The sequence below is a fragment of the Sardina pilchardus genome, chromosome 3, assembly GCF_963854185.1.
Source record: "Sardina pilchardus chromosome 3, fSarPil1.1, whole genome shotgun sequence".
Taxonomy (NCBI): domain Eukaryota; kingdom Metazoa; phylum Chordata; class Actinopteri; order Clupeiformes; family Clupeidae; genus Sardina; species Sardina pilchardus.
Window position 1 is genome coordinate 4422723 of NC_084996.1, and position 21772 is coordinate 4444494.

The 21772-nt window shown below is 43.5% G+C and overlaps 2 protein-coding genes across 3 annotated transcripts; one reads left to right on the forward strand and one right to left on the reverse strand.

Annotated features, from left to right (window-relative positions):
* Positions 1 to 33: 33 nt before the first annotated feature.
* LOC134076396 (citrate synthase, mitochondrial-like) lies at positions 34 to 10558 on the reverse strand. The gene is made up of 11 exons (XM_062531435.1): positions 10407 to 10558; positions 7807 to 7851; positions 7513 to 7620; positions 6743 to 6808; positions 6005 to 6136; positions 5131 to 5319; positions 4450 to 4649; positions 3799 to 3928; positions 3381 to 3482; positions 2790 to 2999; positions 34 to 2184 (listed from the first exon to the last, which is right to left on the reverse strand). The coding sequence occupies exons 1-11, from the start codon at positions 10455 to 10457 to the stop codon at positions 2014 to 2016; spliced, it is 1404 nt and encodes a 467-aa protein (XP_062387419.1). The 5' UTR covers positions 10458 to 10558; the 3' UTR covers positions 34 to 2013.
* Positions 10559 to 11755: 1197 nt separating this feature from the next.
* On the forward strand, positions 11756 to 20216 carry LOC134076399 (cytosolic sulfotransferase 2-like). Of its 2 annotated transcripts, XM_062531438.1 has the most exons (8): positions 11756 to 11939; positions 12186 to 12327; positions 17743 to 17871; positions 18316 to 18416; positions 18502 to 18628; positions 18847 to 18944; positions 19646 to 19820; positions 19966 to 20216. In XM_062531438.1, the coding sequence occupies exons 2-8, from the start codon at positions 12189 to 12191 to the stop codon at positions 20076 to 20078; spliced, it is 882 nt and encodes a 293-aa protein (XP_062387422.1). In that variant the 5' UTR covers positions 11756 to 11939; positions 12186 to 12188; the 3' UTR covers positions 20079 to 20216. The 2 variants fall into 2 exon arrangements, with proteins under 2 accessions (XP_062387422.1, XP_062387423.1); XM_062531439.1 differs by lacking the exons at positions 11756 to 11939; positions 12186 to 12327; positions 17743 to 17871; positions 18316 to 18416; positions 18502 to 18628 and adding an exon at positions 18658 to 18676.
* Positions 20217 to 21772: the final 1556 nt, after the last annotated feature.

The following is a 21772-nucleotide window of genomic DNA, read 5'->3' on the forward strand; positions in this document are numbered from 1 at the left end:
AAAACCGATACAAATAGTACACAAAGAGAAAGGTCTTGTTAATAAAAACACTTTATTTATTTTCCCTTTCCTCCCCCCGCCCATTTAGATTTGTTATTGTTCTAGGAGTGCCATTTTGCCTTATTCCCCATGGATTCCGTCCCTGACTGTGACACCCGTCCTTTAATTCCAGTGTAGCTGCGCATCCTCGGTAGGCTATTAACTCCAAACCTTTACATCTAAATCTACACGGCAGGAAAAAAAAAACAAAAAAAAAACACATACACACACAAAATAATGTACGAGTTTACAGACTGACCTACAGATATACGAAATATAAATATATGTGGGAGAGTCATGTAGTGTAGTTCTGGAGTGCTGAAGTAGGACAAGTCACAGGGAGCACTTCACATGCGCCAGCCAAAGCCTTGGAACAAACCAGGACCATCAACAGTGAGTAAAGGGAGCCTCCACGAACACATGAGCAAAAGAGTAAAACCGCTCTGAGTGACCTCTAACGAGGTCAAATCGAGCGGCCATATTAAAGCCGACTCTGGATCCTCTCCAAGCGTATACGCTGGCTATATGGTATATGAACACATCTATATGTACTACATATACAAAATAAATAAATTAGGCGCCGAAACAAAATCACTACATCCTCAGACAACGGTTCATACAAGACTATACTTCACTTCAGTTCAGACGACTGACAGCCAAACTATGCACACAACACATAAAGGCTACTTTTCTTACCACCAGACTACAGGGTCCAGTAGACTTCCATTGGAGGGGCTCTAGCTTTACACCTGTGCTTGCAGCGGGCAATTTAACTAAGCAAGTGCTCATTTTTGGAGTAGCCGATCACTGACGGACTCGCATACAACAAACACACATACTTAGACGCGATAAAAACGAAAAAAAGAGCCCTATGCTCTCTGTTGCTCATGTCGCTGGATTGCGGGCTTTACTCCGAGGCTGTGCATGTGAGTACCTGAACGCTGGACTTTCGACAATGAACCTGAGTCTGTTGCTTTCCCTGTTTTAAGTCACGCAAAGCTGACCCTTAAAACCCTGATGACCCTAGAGCAAATTCCCATACATAAATAATGATAATGAAAAAAAAAAAAACACTTTGAGTTTGAGAGATGTCACCTCACAAAGATGGACATTGCTAGCAGGAGTCGGACAGCGCGGTGGGACGATCACTTAGCGGTCACTGACATGCGATGTGACAGACTGCACTGCAGCACGGGGTGGAAAAAAACGACCTCAGACTCAACGGAGCTGGAGTCTTCTTTTGACAGAACCGAGATGTTGGGATGAAGAGCAATGGGAATAACCGTGTTCATAAAACCGCTTCTTAAGCGTATTCTAGGGGACGCATCAGCAATGCTGACCATTGATCTGATCTCACAATGCTGCATGTTATGTACAGAGGCAACTCAAATGACTCAACAGTAACCCGATGACAAAACAATCTACAGTAGCAGAGTGAAATGTTAGGCCAACTCACTAACCAAGCCAAAATGACCTTTTACCAAACTAGCGCTCATCTGTTCTGACACAATCCCTACGCATCCACAAAAAGAAAAATAAAAAAAGGAAAAAAAGGACAAATACACCCGGAACTAAAATTACATTGGTGACTTCAGCAGGGACAGACCAGTGGTAATGGGGAGGATCTGAGTAATGAGGATCTGAAATATCACATGATACCCGATGTGATGTCCCAGCCCGCCCGCCCTCCCACACTGCCCTCAGCTCTCTGCCCTCATGTTGATGATTTGCTCATAGGAAATGAATGGGGTCAGGGGGTGGGGTGGGGTGAGGGGGTGGGGTTGAGCAGCTCACTTTCACCACAGGGAAAACGGTGATGGCCCTTCTTCAAGTGGAACAGTGTCTCTCAGAATCCCTTTCCAATAGTGCATGGTGTTTTTTTTTTCTCTTATCTTTGTTTTGTTTTGTTTTTGTCTTCTTCCCTTTTCCCCCCAAAGTCCCTATACTGGCCCAGGCCGTCCCGTCGCTCGAGCTTTATCCCGACTTGGCTCCCACGAGCTTCATGAGTCCGTCGCTGCTCATGGATTTGGGGCGCTCCAGGGGGAAGCCCAGCGCTCGGCTCCAGATGAGCTGAGCCAGCACGCCCAACGCCCGGGACACTCCGAACAGCACCGTGTAGTAGTTCATCTCCGTCATGCCGTAGTACTGCGGGAGACAGCGGGACAGAGAGCAGAGACGTTAGCGCAACCGTTACTGGAATCACGCTACGCTATGATGCTAGCAATAGCATAGTGGCTAAGGAGCTGGGCTAGCATGCAGCTGCTAGCAACCGTTACTGGAATCACGCTACGCTATGATGCTAGCAATAGCATAGTGGCTAAGGAGCTGGGCTAGCATGCAGCTGCTAGCAACCGTTACTGGAATCACGCTACGCTATGATGCTAGCAATAGCATAGTGGCTAAGGAGATGGGCTAGCATGCAGCTGCTAGCAACCGTTACTGGAATCACGCTACGCTATGATGCTAGCAATAGCATAGTGGCTAAGGAGCTGGGCTAGCATGCAGCTGCCAGAGAAAGTTGTGGGTTGCCACCATTGTACACTAAGCATGGTACTTAACCACCAAGTTGCTATTCTTATAATATTTCATATTTATAAGTCGCTTTAGATGAAAGCGTCAGCCAAAAGGTACATAGGTATATAAATCTGTATCTGTACTAAAGTTCAGCCTTAACAAGTTCACTCAATCGCATAGTGAGCGAGCGTGGCCACGCAGGAGGCCGTATCAGCGTTCCCTTTCGGTGCACTGACCTGCAGGAGGACGCCGCTGTGAGCGTCCACGTTGGGCCAGGGGTTCTTGGCCTTGCCCTGCTCCAGCAGCACGTTGGGCACGATCTTGTAGAGCTGCGCCACCAGCTTGAACATGGGGTCGTTGGGCAGGTGCTTCATGGCAAACTCACGCTGGCACGTGTAGCGTGGGTCGGTCTTCCTCAAGACGGCGTGACCGTAACCGGGTACCACCTTAAGACACAAGTATGCCCGAGGAAGGTGAGACAATCGGACAATAAGACCGTTCTGACTTGAGAGAAAAAAAGCTAAACATCACAATACTTAAGACCACTCTAAACCTCAATGAGCAGGATTTCTGCACTGCTTACAAGAAATCTTCCATTCTTGTATTATACAATCTTGAGAAAAATGCTGTACAGTAATTTCCTGTGTATAAGCCTCATTTGTGTATAAACCGCAGGACAGTGTTTTATGCTAGTTAAAAGAAACAAAACCATATTAACTGCCTTATAGCTGAAGAAATTGTGCAAAATCAATGTATAAGAAGTGGGTAATAGTTGGGAAATGACAGTACTGGCATGTTGGGTGAAGATTGAGTGTGATGAGGCTCACCCTGCCAGACTTGAGTGTGTTCCAGATGTAGTCCCTCATCTTCTCGTCCGACACCTCTCCACCCATCTCCTTCTGCAGCGCTGTCAGCCACACCAGAACCTCCTGCAGCAGAGGCAGCCGTGAGCTTCACACCACCATTTCCAGCTCTTCACACACACACAGAGTCCCTAACACACACACACACACACACTCCCTAACACGGGCGCCCACACACGCACACACAGACACACTGAGTCCCTAGCACAAGCACACACACACACACACCACACCACACCACACCACACCACACCACACCACACCACACCACACATTCCCTCTTCCTATGACTCACTCATACATAACTGCAACGCTTGACATTTCAAACTTTCAGCACAACCAGTTCCAAAAGCAGAAATGCTGTGGCTGTCCACAGACTAACCTGATTGGCCAGTCCGTGCAGGGGCCCGGCAAGACCGTTCATGGCGGCGCTGAAGGACAGATAGGGGTCGGAGAGGGCGCTGCCCACCAGATGGCTGGTGTGGGCACTCACGTTACCTCCCTCGTGGTCACTAGATCAGAGAAACACACAAGAGAGTAAAAAAAAGAGGTTTCCCAGACCACCTGAAATGCTTGAACTCAAAATGTCAACCTACTAGCCTTCCTCCTCTGTTAGCACTAATAACAACAGGACATGCTTAATCTGTCAAGACTATCCCGGCTTCTTCTTCCCTTTACTTAACTCAGGGCTGATAGACAGGAAATGATCTGTGCCTAAAATGATCAAATACATTCAAAGACAATTTAGAGAACAGCCTTTCTTGACATCGTACATGGCCGAGCTCAAGCCTGAATTCAGGCACCATGCCTGAACTCTATTAGGCCTGTTATTTCCGCTTTAATGGTCATTGTATTATATGCAAGTGGCACTAATTGCTGCGCTAACACGTTGTGGCCGCAATGCATTTTGATTATTGTTCCCTTTTTGTAAGTCGCATGGGATAAAAGCACCAGCTAAACGGCTAAGTGTAAACGCGAAAGCACAAATGGCCCACAGGAGGTCAGACTGGTGGGCGTGTGGTGAATGACTGACCTGTGGATGGTGAGGTAGAGGCGCATGAGCTCGGTGAACTGGGCGTCGGGGTAGCCCAGCATGTTGGTGAAGTTGTGGGACCAGTCCAGGTTGGAGTCGATGGCGCCGATGCTGCTGCCCTCGCGGTACAGGTTGCGGTAGATCTTGGCCGCCACGCACGGCAGCTTGGCGATCAAGTCCATGGAGTCCTCGTACACAAACTGCAATGGGGAGATCAAACACACAGAGACATCTCGGATGAGGACCGTTTGGAATAGAACCACAGAGGACATGATCAGAGCAGCACTGCCATACAATTAAGTCAATTCAAGTCAATCTATTTTTATAGCATATTTAAAACCAACAGCATCGCACCAAAGTGATTTACATAAAAAAAAAAATATTAGACTTGAGATAGGGACATAAATCCTACACCAATGAGCCCAATAACCAAGTGTGGTACACGGAAGTCTAGACATGGGTACTGTAGGTTACGTGATAATGCGTAACTTAAGAGTCTCTGGATTGCTTTCAATTTCAAAAACATTACACATGTCTCATGGCGCTATACAGCATGTTAAACACACACAGAGAGCCCATGAGTAACAGGGGCGAGGGAAAAACTCCCTGAAAACTGGAGATACATAAGAAGAAACCTCGAACAGATCCACGCCTCAAGGGCTTGGACTGACTGTAACTGACCTCCCAGTACTTGGACTTGTTGACTCCTTCCGAGTAGGCTCTGGCGAAGCTGCTCTCGCTGTTGAGCGCCGTGATGGCGGCGCTGAACTGGGACATGGGGTGCAGGTTGGTGGGGAAGTTGTCCAGCATGGTGACCACGTGGGAGGGCAGAGCCGCGCGCTTCGCCCACTCCTTCGACAGCCAGCTGACCTGCGCCCATCAACACCACAAGGCACCAGAATGAGCTCAAATTCACTGGACGAGGGAGGGGGCTGTAGTGATTGAGACCGTATGGGTGCCTCTCAACATCTCCCCTCAATCCTCGATGCTCGTTCCCACTGATCTATAACTAACACTGGATAGACTATCCCAAAGCCATCGATATCTCAAAGTTGCGACAGCCGTTGACTTCCATGTTAAAGCCAGATTAGAGCGGTCACGTGGTTAGTGGGTAGACTTAGTAGTTCCCTCGGTCCCTGGTTTACTACGGGATTGACAGCAGCGATCGCATTAATATTTACGGTAAATACTCGATGAAAATGACTATAAACTGCATTTCCACATACATATATATTACTCAATGAAAATGCATTATTATGCACACGACTATAAGTCATGTAGAAAAGTCTTATTATAACACCTGAGATATTCATTCATTCTCAATGGAATAGTTCCCGGATGTGCCGCCATTGTTTGTACACGGGAGTCAATGGTAGTGTCGCAACTTTGAGATATCGATGGCTTTGGACTATCCCATTGTTGCCGCCCCATCATTCTTTATGTAGATCAGTGAGGACCGAGGACCGAGGAAGGAAGGGAGGATGTATAAAAGACCAAATGAGAGGCACCCTATGACTTGCTGAGGTTGGAGCTCAAAAGGGAAGCTCTGGCTCACCTGTTCCTCGTTGGGCACCTGTCCAGTGACCAGCAGCCAGAAGAGGCCCTCGGGCAGAGGCTCAGCTCCGCCGGCAGCTTTGGGAAGCAGCTCCTGGCATTCCGGAATGCTGTAGCCACGGAAACGGATGCCCTGCAGGGGAAAGAGAGGAGAGTCAGAGGGCGTGTGACTTCACTCAGGCAACTCACATACTTCTGAGACGGCGCACAGAGATGAGGCTCTGAGGCATAGAACAAGCACAGGCAGTTTTTCAGCTTTTGCAAGAACTGATGCTGTTCAAAACTAAAACACTACCCTGGCTTAATTGATTGATAGTACAGAAAAAAAACATTTTGTAAACATTAACAAAGGTTTTAAATGCAATTTGGCTTTGTTGTCTCAGAAAATATACAGTATCTATGTCCATATAGCTCAACACAGACACCATCAGTACAGCCATTGGGTGTGTTGCACTGATTCTGTCTGATCATTAGAAGCCAAATGCCAAATTAGCAGTTAAGATTGATTGGTCCCTGGGTATTTGGTGATTCAGAAATCGCCTTTCGTGAGAAGGACTCCAGACAGACATCCAGAGAATATTTTACTTTGATTTGTTTGGGTTCAACGGATTCACTGCACATCAAATTCTTCAAGGTTGCACATCAATACCAAGTGCACATATCCAAAACACAGTATACAATGTGTGTGTGTGTGTGTGTGTGTGTGTGTGTGTGTGTGTGTTTCTTAACTGATGCTCACCTCATCTGGGTCCAACACAGATGTTTCATACACCAGGCCCTTCATCCCCCTCATCCCTCCATACATCTGCCACATAGAAGATACATATGAGACATCCGGGCATTTGTAAAGGCATCATGCAAGTAAGAGTCAGGAAGTTGCATAAAATAAGACTCTTCTATGTTGTGTACCAGAAGTGGTCAGAGCGAAAACGAGTAGATAAGAGTTGTTGCTACAGCTGATTATGTTAATAAGATGGCAACGACCTCTGACCCCATCAGGTGATGATACATGGGGCAACTTTTCAGGCAATGCTGCTGGGCAACCACATAACCAGTTCCATTTATTCTCATTGGATGATCATGACTATTTGCCTGCTGATGATTAATGTTCTCCAGAAGAGAACTTGTTGCCAATATCAATGAGCACATGCCAGAAACCGCAATAATGAGGAACACTGCCCGGAAACATTGCTCAAAAAATGTCTCCCATGTTTCAACAGCTTTAAATTTACATTGCACTGAAAGATTAGATAATTCAAATGTATGAAAGAGTAGTCATTGTGCTCTCTGTCAACATTATGCTTAATATTCAATGTATTTTTCATTGCACTGATTTGTGCTTTTTTTTAATAGACCTATTTTTTATGATGCTAAGAATCTTTATCACACAGGGCATAAAACATACATAGAAGTTATTGCCATACATGTACAGAATCCAAAGCAATGCAAAATACTTGAGAGACAACAACCATTTGTGGCAGAAGGGTTCATTGGATGGCAATTTCTCACCATATCCACGGTGATCTGGCCAATGTTAGTTTTGCCATGTTGTTGCTTGAAGTTCTTGATCCGGGTTTGTTCTTTGGGAATTTGGTCTACAAGAACATCTTTAAGGTTCTGCAACACAAACAGAAGCAAAAAGAATTCTGTGAACATGTAACACTCAAGCAAGCAAGCAGGGATTTCAAATGATGGGAACATTTCAACATGGAGTTTCACGGTGAAATTTAACCATTTAACTAATTTCCTGGTGGTCCCAAGTTTACGCAATGGACATTGAAAAGAGAATTCAGTGGTACTTACTGTTGATGCGCTGGCATGTCTGGCTGCAACAACGACAGATGCATTCTAGAACCACAACAGCACGGAAATTCACATTAATTTTTGATCACCACAATAACTATTACATAAGTACACAATAAATAGAAGATCCATCTGGACCCATAAATGTAGGGTCTTCTGAAGCAAACAACAACAACAAAAAACATCAATGTTCACAAAAGTTCCAAATAAAGACCTCATTCATAATATTGATTCCTTTTAAGATTATGATACACCACACAACAATCATTTGCTGAACAATTGATCAACAATGAATTTGGAAGTTGTCCGGAGAGAAATGTGTCAAATGTTCCTCTTGTGAGTAAATTTCAACACAATCATCGAACTACAGTCTTGAGAGAATACACTCTGTTATCACAGTTCTCAGAATAAGAGGTTTCCAGATAAATTGCTGCTTGAAACTAAAAGCAATGTCATTTACAGACAGTGTACACACAAAATGCTAACATATTATCAAGGCACTGTTTAAGGAACTGGACTGGCCTCCACCTGAAGATTCGGGTCAATGGCTAAGTCACATACTGCCAGATGCTTATCATAAGTATACTTAACAAGCAGTTAAGGTAAACCTTAGCATGAACTCTAAATGCTACATTTTGGTACCAAATCTTGTGTCATCATTTTCATTGACCACAATGGAGAAAATGGCACGCTTCAAACCATCTCCAAGACCTTTTCCCTCAAGCTTCACTCCAGGTCTTAGATGCAAATATTATACAGTACTATGAGCCTTACAAACCTAGCGGTTCCATAAGTCATAAAAGCTGTCCTGAGACTGAGACACTAAGAGTGAAGAACTTTCAACATCAAATCCATGAGACATATTAAACCGAGGATAGAGTTCTGCCAAGTTAGGCACCACCACAACCACCACTACTACTAAGTACCAACATGAGAGATGTTGGCTTACATGGTTCTGTCCGTGCCCACATGCCTTGTCACGCTTTATGAAACCCAACTCATCTAGGTCCAAATTGGCTACATGTAACTCCTCTCCTGTGATCTTCCAGTAGGCTAGATCTAGGGCACATAAAGCCTCTGGTCAGGTTTCAGATTCAGCCCTAATATACTAGAGAAATAACTCGGAAGCTGAGTGGGTCTGAAGGCAAGAGGAAAACATCTGTCAGGCCTGAACATCACTAGCCTACTAGCAAAGCTTTGTTAAGAGTTTGAAAAAATGTTAATTCGGCTTAAGTACCACATCTCAAAGCTCTGCTAGATGGGTGCTGGCACAGATGCAGGTAAGCAACATCCGAGCCACACCCTTACTCACTGATCAACAATAGAATAAGAGGTCGATTGTAACCACTAACTACATAATCTACAGCCAGGGAAGCAACATCAACAAAGAATAGACTGGGTAACACTTGTTAAAATCCCTGTGAGACTGGCATTACAAATGACCTGGGTATCTAATTCAAGGACTTCTAACATGTCCTAGACCTTGACAAATCTCTTAATCACTATTATTTTACTGTAAGTAAATCTCCAAAAACTCCAATAATCAAATAAGGAAAGAACATATTTAGTACTGCAGCTGAATTTGGCACCGCATGCCACATCTAGGCTTCAATGCCGAGGAAGTCTACAAGTCATAGGCAATATGGTACAGGCCTTTGAATAACACATTCTACGGCAGATTACTTCAAAAGGAGCGATACACTTCAACTGTTGCATGACAGATGGCGACATAAAAACAAATCAAATGGTGGGACCATTGGACGTACACGCACCGAATAGGGCCATATAAAGAGTCGCCAAAATTAAGCACCGAAGGTCACTGCAATCACAGCTGTAGAAAATGCAATACTACCAAGTTTGACTTAAGTAATACAGCTGGTCTATTTGACCGCTAAATTCACATTCTTTGCTTAAGCCTTGATGAAAGAAAATTCTAATCTTGGAAGTCAAAGCTGGCTAGCTAGTACTTTACTTGCACCAAGGCCAATGCTTGCATAACACTAAGGATAAGTCAGTGAGCATATCAAGTTTGAGACAGGCTAGTAACGTTACTGCTAACATTACCTGCGTTAACCTACATCCAAGAAGTTAGCCAACTCGTTCATAGCATGATCATCCACTGGTTTTCTACTGCTAATTTACGAATGTTCACGTTTTAAATGAGTGGTCAAGTTAGGAAATACTGCCTAAGCACACGATGACAGTTTACTTTAAGTAATTAAACTATATTCTCCAACAAGGACATTCCCAGGCATAAACGGCAACTAATGTTAACAACTTGCGTGGTCTTCAGAAGTTCCTAGCTATCCTGATAGCAAGCTATTGACACTCTCCTTTTGAAAAAAATATTAACCTTAAGATTGACCAGTGATGCCTGAAACAAGCTCGATAACCCAAACCATTATCCTGGCTCTTGTCATAACTTGACGCGATTAGATCTCTAAGCAGTCTGCTAAATTACTTGCAGATGAACTTTGCTATGAGCTAACTGTTAACTTAAGCTAGAAAACGTAGATAGCCAGCTAAATTGGCTAAGGTTAGCTAACGTTAGATAGCAGCTTTAACAGAATAAAATCAAGCCAGCAGTACTGTCATCTTACCGTTGAATTAAGGAGCCTAGGCGCTAGCCTGCTGATTGACAGAAGGGACATGGTGTGGACGTAGAAATAATTTAATTTACTGAATGATTCTAAAAAGCCGATGCCTGATGCACCGTAAGAGTGAAGGTGCCCCTGTGTGGACCGAGAGACTGGTGAAGGTTGAAAAAAATTTAGAGGGCCTCGGAAGGCCGGAGTGGGTGTGACGAGAACTCTCATGTCAATGACGCACAGCAATACTAGTGGTCAGAGAAGTTCATGTACTAAAGCGATTGGATAGATTTCTTAGTTTAAGACATTGATTGGTTAACATAATATTAACTAAATAAGCTGTTGAGGAAGTATTAATTTTGCAACAGTGAAATGATAACGGTTTGCTACTTTAGGCATGCACACAGAGAATGTCATGCAGTTGTCTCATGAATTATAATAACACCAAATATGGTGTTTGAAATTGAATCATTGATTCAACATGTCTGAGGCCAAATACTTTGTGAACAAACCGGCATGACACATGTTGTTTTTTTAGGAGATTGAAGTTACCTTAAATAGCCTAGAAAAAGTTCAGACTAGACCTTGTACCTCAAGCCAATAATTCCATTATTTTGAGTTTACAGTACATCACAAGAATCATTTAAAATAAATAAATAAAAGTAGACCAATTTAATTTTATTTGAATTGGAGATCCAAACACTTATGGATGTGTTACAGATTTAGACAGGTCTGTTCCAACACAGATTGCTTTGTGCTATTCAACTGTAGTGGTTAGACTATAGTTAGACATGGCATCATCGTTTCAAAAATGGATAGGCCGTAGGCTATTATTGCTAGAATGGAGCAGTATTATTGCAAAAATGGAGCACAGTTTTAGTCCAAGCGAAACAATATATGCACATGCCCAAGACCCTCAAACACAAGAATGTTTAGTTTGCATTGAAGCCTCAGGTTTACAATGCTGTCGTTAAGTGGCAAACATTCATGCACACACTTAAGCGCACACACACACACACACACAGGCATGGTGGAGCAACGATACCTATCACAACCTGACAATCAGTCAAGTTGCAAGTCTGCATTGCTTAACAAGTCTGTGTTGCTTAACACACACTCCCAATCAGTAAAAGTTCAAAGATTATGTCTCATGACACTTTGTCCACAGTTCAATACACTGTTCAATAAAGCAGTGCAAGAAAGATCACACACACACGCACGCACGCACCCATGCTCGCGCGCACACACACACACACACAAATTGTTGTAATGTAACCTAACTTGTACTACAGTAAACATAGTCTATCTATATTGAACAGCAGCCAGTTTTGGAAACCTGCACAGGAAAGATCAATGTGTTTAACTGTCCATTGAGGTATTTCTGGTTGACCCAAGACAGCGCTGTGAGTGGAGAAAAAAAAGGGTGTGGATAAGCATTCAGTAGGAGAGCATGCGCATGACTCAGACACGTCATTGACAGAAAGTTGCAGAGCCAAGAGAGGAAGAGGACTTGTTTGACAAGTTCCTTCTCGACACGCGACCACAGTGAGTTTTCAATCAGATCACATTCTGAAGTAGAGGTAGCTTGAGACCAGGGGAAGAAATTCTGGCAGAGAGGCATTTGTAGTTATTAGGGATATGAAATGGTTTATTGTGCTTTTACAGGTGTTTTTACAGTTGCTGACTCAATAACAATAACAATAACTTTTTATATTTGATGCATAGATGTGGATTCCACTGATAAAAACTTACCAACTATTGTATAGGCCTAATACATGGTTTATCCTTCAGGTAATGGCAGATGTTGAACGCCCTGAACTCTATGAGTTCCATGGAGTCTCTATGACACACTATTTCACGGACAACTGGGAAAATGTTCAAAATTTTAAGGCTCTACCTGATGATATACTCATAGCCACTTATCCAAAAGCAGGTGTGTTTGTTTCAGGCATTTCAGGTCTCTCTCTCTCTCTCTCTCTCTCTCTCTCTCTCTCTTTCTCTCTCTGTGTGTGTGTGTGTGTGTGTGTGTGTGTGTGTGTGTATCTCTTTGCATAGGATGTACACTTCATTAACCAAACTTATTTATAATGTGTCTCACTTAAAGTGACAACTTTTTGGAAAATTAGCTCATTTTATGTATGTTGGGGGGGATGTTGCATGTACCTTCTCTGTGCATGCAACATCCCAGTCTGACACAATTATAGCTTAGCATAATTCACTGGAGGTGGGTTACACCAGTTAGCGTATAGCTCCCTTTTAGGCTATAGAGGCTAACTGTGTAATCAACTTCCAGTGGATTATACGGAGACGAATGGTGTCAGACTGGGCTATGGCTTGCATAGAGAAGAGAGGGGTATGTACCCGCTTATTAACGCTGGTGTAGACAGAAGGTGCGTTTGTTTCAGGCATTTCAGGTCTCTCTCTCTCTCTCTCTCTCTCTCTCTCTCTCTCTCTCTCTCTCTCTCTCTCTCTCTTTCTCTCTCTGTGTGTGTGTGTGTGTGTGTGTATCTCTTTGCATAGGATGTACACACTTCTTTAACCAAACTTATTTATAATGTGTCTCACTAGTCAGGTAGAACCCCAGGATAGGTGTGACATAAGGTACTAATGCAATTTTTTTGCATAATCTGATAGTTTAGGGGGTGTAGACTCAGAATCTGACGGGTGCCGCTCCGGCACCCTTGAGCATTTTCCTTAAAATGACATCATCTGCCACACCCCTTTTTGATCATAGAAAGTCGTCTAAATATACATTAACATATAAACCCATCATGTATGGTATCAAATTAAAGCTCTTCTCATGCAGGAATCAGCTTTGATGAAAAAAAGATGAAAAAAAAAAGTTTTTAATGACATAATCTGCCACGCCCCCTATTGTTGACCATAAAAAAAGAACTAGACTCACATTACTGTATAAAACCCATCATGTATGGTATCAAATGAAAGCTCTTCTCAAACACAAATCAATGATGTCAATTTAAAAAATGCTAAAAATGATCCCTCCAGAGAACATAATAACTGTAAAATCTGGTACGGTCACACCTCTGAAATGGTAGGCTGAGCAACAAATTGTATCAACCCTCACCAATTAATCAAATAGACAACAAAGTAGTACTTTATCACAGATTTCTGAAAGCAACTATATCAAGAACATGTTGCCAGGCTGGCCTTGTACACATCACAAACATCAAATGTCTCCTCCAAAGAACATTCATTCAATCAGACATTTCTCCCTCGCTGTCATCAGTATCCTCCACTGAAAGTCGAATTTTTATTTGCACACTGCTCATCACCTTTGCAATGGATCCCTGAAGCAGACGACCACCTCGTGACCCAAAGAGAGAGCCATTAAGAGACCAGGAAGGGCAGTACATCTGCTACACATGTGGAGAGTCCGGTCACACCAGTCAACAGTCATGGCCAAGTCACCCGGCAAAGACATGCTCCAGGAGAGGCAGACAGTGCACAGAATACTCCACCAGAGAGCGAACCAAGGCCCCCTGGTTAATCAATGATCAGGAGTGGGCTGGCAGACTGTGTTGACACTGAAGTTGACCAGTTCCTGAAACAAAATGCATTTGGTCACTGCTGGACGGTTGACCTGATGATCTCTGGAGTGAAGACAAGCTGCCTTTGGGACACTGGGTTTGAGGTCACCACCATCAAAGAGTCTCACTTTAGAGAACACTTTGGGGAGGAACAGCTAAAGTCCACCCATTGGGTGGAGCCTATGGACTGAACATGCCGGTCCTTGGTTGTCTTGAAGCAGATGTTGAGTGTTTTGGAACCACTCTTTAGTGGCGGTGCATCTTCATACTGAGAGACACCCATCTGGATGTTGTAAAGATGTAAAAATGGGCTCCCTGGCATTATGGGGATGAACATCATCAAAGATCTAGTGACCTCTCTGCTGGGTGTGGATGCAATGAGGATGAAAAGGCTGCTCCACCAGAGGCAAGTGTCCGTCGTGTGTTGGCTAGGGTCAAGAATGAGGTGGAATTCTTGGATTCAGATGGCAAAATTGGGTTTGTCAAGGTGGCTGGCAGAGAAGTGATCACCATCCCACCACACAGTAAGAAGGTGATTGAAGGCTGGTGCCTCCAACTGTGGAATGCCATTCCTGGTGGAAGCCACTCCAAAGATCAGCATCCAGAAGGGGCTTCTGGTTGCCAACATACTCGGAAAGGCAGCAGGTGGAAAAGTCCCTGTCGGGGTTATGAATACCTGTGAGAAGGCCATAAAACTAATATCCAGGGCCAGGGTAGCTGTGGTGTCCAAGTCACAGAGGATCTGTCCAAAAGAGGAGGTGGGGTTTGATGAAATGGATGGGATATTGCATGTTGAACAGTGTTCAGGCTACCGAAGATGGACACCAATGTATGCCTCTTCCAGTACAGGTAGCTGCAGGAGAGCTTAACTCGGCACAGCATGTGAAGCTTAGTGCACTGTTGAGAAGCTACGGGGATGTCTTCTCAAGCCAAGACAATGACTATGGCTACACAACTACAGTGACACATGACATAACATATAAACTGGTGACACCCACCCGATCAAAAGTTCAAGCGACATGTACAGGACATAGTGGGGCAAAGAGAGTAGCAGCCCCTGGGCATCGCCAGTGGTCATTGTGCGAAAAAAAGACGGGAGTGTGCGCTTTTGCTGTGACTACAGAAAGCTGAACATGGTCATGTGCAAAGATGCATACCCACTTCCACGGATAGAGGAGGCGCTTCATGCACTGGGCAAGGCACAGCTGTTCCCCACTTTGGACCTGACATGGGTTACTTTCAAGTGGCTATGGGTGACCAGGATAGAGAGAAGACAGCTGTCTTTACCCCGTTTGGTGTCTATTCTTAAAGCATTAAAAAAATGATAGGATGAAAAATATTGTTTTCTGTAATTCTGGGGGGGGATCCAAGGACAGTCATAATAAATGTGCTTAACTACCTGGGAAGTACCTCACAACATTGCTGTCAAATTCAGTGACAGATTCAAGGGAAATTATAACTAACATGCTAACTAACAAGGGTACATCAGACTTGCTATAATATTCACAATAAAATTAATTACTATTGAATGATTGTATTCCTGTATCTATTAGGCCAGGGGTTCTTAACCTTTTCAACCTTGAGGCCCAATTTGTCATAGTAGAAAGTGGCCCGGGGCCCATTTAATATTCATCATTCACATCCAAAAAGCGCACGTTTTTGTATTTATTGGTAGACATTGCACAAGTGCAATTTCATTACGTTACGTTAACGGTATTTGTTTTTAGACATGGCTGGATTCACTTAATGGTAGCTTTCTGGCGATGAACTTCTGGCCATCCATTCATTCTAACACGTTGGGCAAGTCTCCCCTTTAGTGAAATGTGTAGTGTCAGAATCCCAGCAGTTTTGTAAGGATTCTTGTGAGTGCATAGGTATAACGACAATGTGCTAACGTAGCTAGCAGCATTTGCAGTACATATCCTCGATACGGATATACCCACAAGGTGAATGGAATTAAGTCTCATGCATTACATATCTCTGATGTCTTCATTTGATAATCTACCCAGTACCGCGGGCCTTGCGGCCAACAGGTGCAACACTGAACATGTCTTGCGGCCCTCTGGTTAAGAATCACCGTAAGTCTGGGCTGCGGCCCTGTGGTTAAGAATCACTGTATTAGGCTAAATGGCAGTTCCATCATTTATTCAATTTCATACCAAAATATGACATGATTTAGAGTCAGCTATTATGCGGCAAAAAGGAACGTAATCTGACCTTAGAGGTCACTTTGCAAATGGTATTTTGTTCTCTGAAGGGACCTGAACTATTTTTTTTCATCTTTTTGATGGTCAAAGCTGATTCCTGCATGAGAAGAGCTTTAATTTGATACCATACATGATGGGTTTATATGTTAATGTATATTCAGACGACTTTCTATGATAAAAAAGGGGTGTGGCAGATGATGTCATTTTAAGGAAAATGCTCAAGGGTGCCGGAGCGGCACCCATCAGATTCTGAAAGGACACCCCCTAAACTATCAATTTATGCAAAAAAATTGCATTAGTACCTTATGTCACACTTATGCCCAAATTCCACAAAGTTCTACCTGACTACACTTAAAGTGACAACGTTTTGGAAAATTAGCTCATTTTATGTATGTTGGGGGGGATGTTGCATGTACCTTCTCTGTGCATGCAACATCCCAGTCTGACACAATTATAGCTTAGCATAATTCACTGGAGGTGGGTTACACCAGTTAGCGTATAGCTCCCTTTTAGGCTATAGAGGCTAACTGTGTAATCAACTTCCAGTGGATTATACGGAGACGAATGGTGTCAGACTGGGCTATGGCTTGCATAGAGAAGAGAGGGGTATGTACCCGCTTATTAACGCTGGTGTAGACAGAAGGTGTGTTTGTTTCAGGCATTTCAGGTCTCTCTCTCTCTCTCTCTCTCTCTCTCTCTCTCTCTCTCTCTCTTTCTCTCTCTCTCTGTGTGTGTGTGTGTGTGTGTGTGTGTGTGTGTATCTCTTTGCATAGGATGTACACACTTCATTAACCAAACTTATTTATAATGTGTCTCACTTAAAGTGACAACTTTTTGGAAAATTAGCTCATTTTATGTATGTTGGGGGGGATGTTGCATGTACCTTCTCTGTGCATGCAACATCCCAGTCTGACACAATTATAGCTTAGCATAATTCACTGGAGGTGGGTTACACCAGTTAGCGTATAGCTCCCTTTTAGGCTATAGAGGCTAACTGTGTAATCAACTTCCAGTGGATTATACGGAGACGAATGGTGTCAGACTGGGCTATGGCTTGCATAGAGAAGAGAGGGGTATGTACCCGCTTATTAACGCTGGTGTAGACAGAAGGTGCTCTCTTGTCTAAGGCTGGGATTATACTTGCTGTTAGACCAACCGTAAGCATATGCGCCCGTGTGCGACCTGCTGTGTCCGGTGTACAGACTCGCTGCAGCATTACGCACCCTACTGGAGGTCTTCACTAGGGGGAGAATAGTAACATCAGATGTGAATGTGGCCATGTGCCATTGTTTACTCTCATGATTGCCCCCAGCTTCGATGTCGATAATGCATCTTGCAGTCACCTTTTTTTGTAGTGATCGCCCCCTACTTTCTTATCAGTATTGCATCTCGCGGACGCGTCATGTTCGCTTGCGACGACGTGCACGACCGACGCACCAAACGACCGCAAAATACGCGAGGCAGTCATGATACGAACACGAACGCGTTGTCTGCAGCAAGTCTAAACCTGCCTTTAACTCTAGACAGAAGGTGTGTTTTTTTTTTTTACTGTTTCGTAACCTTTCCAACTTATCCAATGTTCTGGTTCTCTAGGCACCACATGGATGTCTTTCATCCTGGACTTGCTCTACTTTAAGCAGAAAGATAAGGAGAGAGAGAAGTCTATGCCGGTATTTGACCGAGTACCTTTCCTTGAGCTTGCCATTCCTAACTACTGCACAGGTCTGGCATTTCATCCCGACCCCATGACACTGGGGTTTACCAACTTTACCAACCTTTACCAGATTTTCTCAGCAATACATCTTGATGTGTGCAAAAAATTATAATATAGGAAGTCATTCGAGTTGTTAGATTAAAGTTGTTATGATGATTAGCAGGGATGACCCATGCAGATGTTTTGCTCCTACTCTAGTTCTGCCATTTCATGTTCCTTCTACACTCTCCTTTTCCTCGTTTTTTGTTTAATTTGACCTCTCGTCTCCTGAGCCAGCTGTGGGCAGATTATGTACTCTCTTGTAGAAGGTTTCTGTTTAAGGTGTCTTTGTACAAAAAGGGTGATTTTACTCGTCAGTGTCAACAATGTTCATCTGTTTTCAATATTATTAATGAACAAGTGCCAAAGTTAATGAAACTGACAAACACTCTTTTTATACTCTTGACGCACAGGCGTAGAGGCACTTGACACTCTTCCCACCCGTCCACGACTTATCAAGACTCATCTACCTATTCAGTTTGTGCCAAAGAGCTTCTGGGAACAGAACTGCAGGGTAATGTTCCGTAGGCTATTCACTCCTTCGGTCTTTCTCTCAAAGAGTTAGACAGAGGACTGAGGACTGCTCTCTCTCTCTACAGATGGTGTATGTGGCCCGTAATGCTAAAGACAACGCTGTGTCTTACTACCATTTTGATCGCATGAACACGGCGCAACCAGAGCCTAAGGACTGGAGCAGTTTTCTGCAAAGGTTTATGGATGGAAAAAGTAATAATGAATAAGGGTTGGGAGAAATATGAAGTTTACCTTGCACAAGTAATAATAACTTATTAATACATGAAGTTTAGGAAATATGAAGCTTGATTTGCACAATCTTACATGAAACTATCTCTGTTTATCTCTTTCACACCCTCACACCCACTCACACCCTCTCTCTCTCACACACACACACACACACACACACACACACACACACACACACACAGTGGTTTTTGGCTCCTGGTATGACCATGTGACTGGCTGGTGGGAGAAGAAGCAGACCTGCTCCAATATTCTTTACATGTTCTATGAAGATATGGTCGAGGTAAGCAGAGCAAAGTACCTGTGCTGCTGTAAAAGAGCTGTGTGTGTGTGTGTGTGTTTATGTTTATGTGTGTGCTTAAAACGGATGGCTGCACTGTCAGCAGGCTGTTGTGATGTGCTTAGTGCAGTCTCCTAGCTAAGCAAGCCAATGCATGTAGAGATGCCTGCAATTTCCCCCTCCTGTAGCTTCTACTCCTGGCCACCCCACACAGGGTTCAGGAAGTGATGCGTTAGCCTTCAGTGGTCAGTACACCGTTCCCTCATCAACATTGCCTCCATGTGGCAGCCCAGAGTAACTGGTGTTTTGCAGGTCCCTGCAGCTCAAACCAGTAGGTTATTATGAGCCTCTCATGCCAGTGGAAGCTACTCTGGTTGAGTGAATATGGTGGGACTTATAAGACTGTGTGTCCACATCCTCACCCTAATCAGTCTCCTTCTGCAAGCCCCTTGTGCCAAAAGTAGTGTGTGTGCTGGTTGGTGGCTAATTAAGACTCTAGGACCTGAAGCATATGTGTGTAACTGCATGAGAGAGAGAGAGAGAGAGAGAGAGAGTGTGTGTGTGTGTGTGTGTGTGTGTGTGTGTGTGTGTGAATAGTCCTCATGTTGCATAACGCTGGGACCTGAAGCATGTCTGTATGTGTAATTGCATGAGTAATTGCATGAGTGTGTGTGTGTGTGTGTGTGTGTATGTGTGTTCATTAGGACACTGGTCGTGAGATAGAGCGCCTCTGCTACTTCCTGGGTTTGTCCACCACAGTAGACGAGAGAGAGAGCATCAGGGGAGGAGTGCAGTTTGACGCCATGAAGGCGAACCCCATGGCCAACTACTCCATGGATCCGGTGATGAATCAGAAGATCTCTCCATTCATGCGCAAAGGTACGAGTTGATCCGAAACGTCTGTGGGCGAGGATGGAAATGTGTAAGACAGAGTTGTGTCAGAGCAGTTGTTATAACCTGTCGAAGTAGATAAGAGTTTCTGTTTAGAGAACATGCAGTGAAAATTCCCTCTGATCCTTTGCAGGGAAAGTTGGTGACTGGAAGAACCAATTCACTGCGGCTCAAAACGAGACATTTGACGAAGACTACGAGAAAAAGATGAAGAACAACACATTGAAATTCCGTACACAAATCTAGCAAGACTCAAAGTTAACTGTGAAATGACACGAACAAATGAAAACTGCATTTTATGTCTTATGATTCTATTGTATACAGTAAAGACAATCAATGGTCTCTACATCCTCCAATAAACAAACATGATATGTTTGGGCTATATCAGTGAATAATCTATTCAGATCTTGGTTGAAATCGATTTTGAAGAAAGATAATGATACACACACACACAAACCGATAGCCCCATCTATACATGAACACTCTAGCTACATGCACCAAACTTAGAATCAGATATACAAGTAAACACACACACACACACTATATTGGCACAAATATTGGATCACCTGCCTTGACTCCTTATTATGATCTTAAGTGATATCTCATTCTTAATCCATACGAAGTCGATCCAGTCTTTGCAACTATAACGGCTTCAACTCTGGGAAGGCTTTCCACAAGGTTTAGGAGTGTGTTCATGGGAATTTTCGACCATTCTTCCAGAAGAGCATTTGTGAGGTCACAGTGTTGGATGATGAACATCCCCGAACTGGGCTTGGCCCCTTAGTTCCAGTGAAAGGAACTCTGGACGCTTCAGCATTAACCAAGAGATTTTGGACAATTCCATGCTCCCAAATGAACAGTTTGGGGATGCCCGCTTCTTGTTCCAACATGGGATGTCACTTAAGTTCATATGCGAGTCAAGGCAGGTGACCCAATACTGTTGGCAATATAGTGTATGTTTGTGCAGTAATTCAATCAAGCATGTCCTCCCACAAGTAAGAGCTTGTCTTTCAGACTTCTGACTGCGCACGATTGAGAAACAAACATCAGTATGAGCGATTGGGGAATTTTTTTATTGTTGAGCAATTACATGACTCCTGCTCAAGAGAAACATTTGGACATAAAGGACCCACAGTAGCAAGTGGCTCACCGCTCTCTTATCGCCATGACTACTCATTCTCACAAGTCACGAATGCCTCGTGTGTCCCCACAGAAATCATTATGACATGATCACAGAAATCACAACAACTGCAAAATAACACTACTGTCAACACTGACAATTGGTTACTTATCAACTGGTACCTGAGTGGGTCATTTGAATGGATAGAAACAGCAGAGAGTGGCATTGATAGTGTCTGTAAGCCACATCAACAGACCATGGCTACTACAGAAGGAGACGAGGAAATGTGGGGAAACAGGAATGCAGCTGACCTATGTTGATTCGACTTGGATAACACATGTACTGTACTTTTGTGCTTGAAATGGTCCTTTCTCACCATTAATGATATCTTGGACCATCTGTAGGAAACATGCTTTATGGGAGGAGAATAAAACAGTTATACTTTATGACGTGTTTGTATCTGTGTAGTATTGAAGCATTTTGTTTATGAGACATTCTGTAATGTTCAAATGGTTAGTTTTCTGATCCTTCAAAGTGAGATCTCCAGGTTGAACCTTGTGTAGTTTGTCTGTCTGTGTGTGCAAGTCTGTATCTCCCATCACATTAGATCTACAGCATCGACTCCATCGACTGTCACAAACATGTCACTATCTTCAATCTTTTCTCTAAATATATATATCATTTTATTTACAGACACAAAAATAGCCGTATTTAAGTATTTACAAAAGAGTTTATGTTACATATGTATATGCGTATCATTTATGCCTGTATGTTTTGTTCTTGGAGAGAATTAATTATTGTGGTAATGTCCGGATGTGAC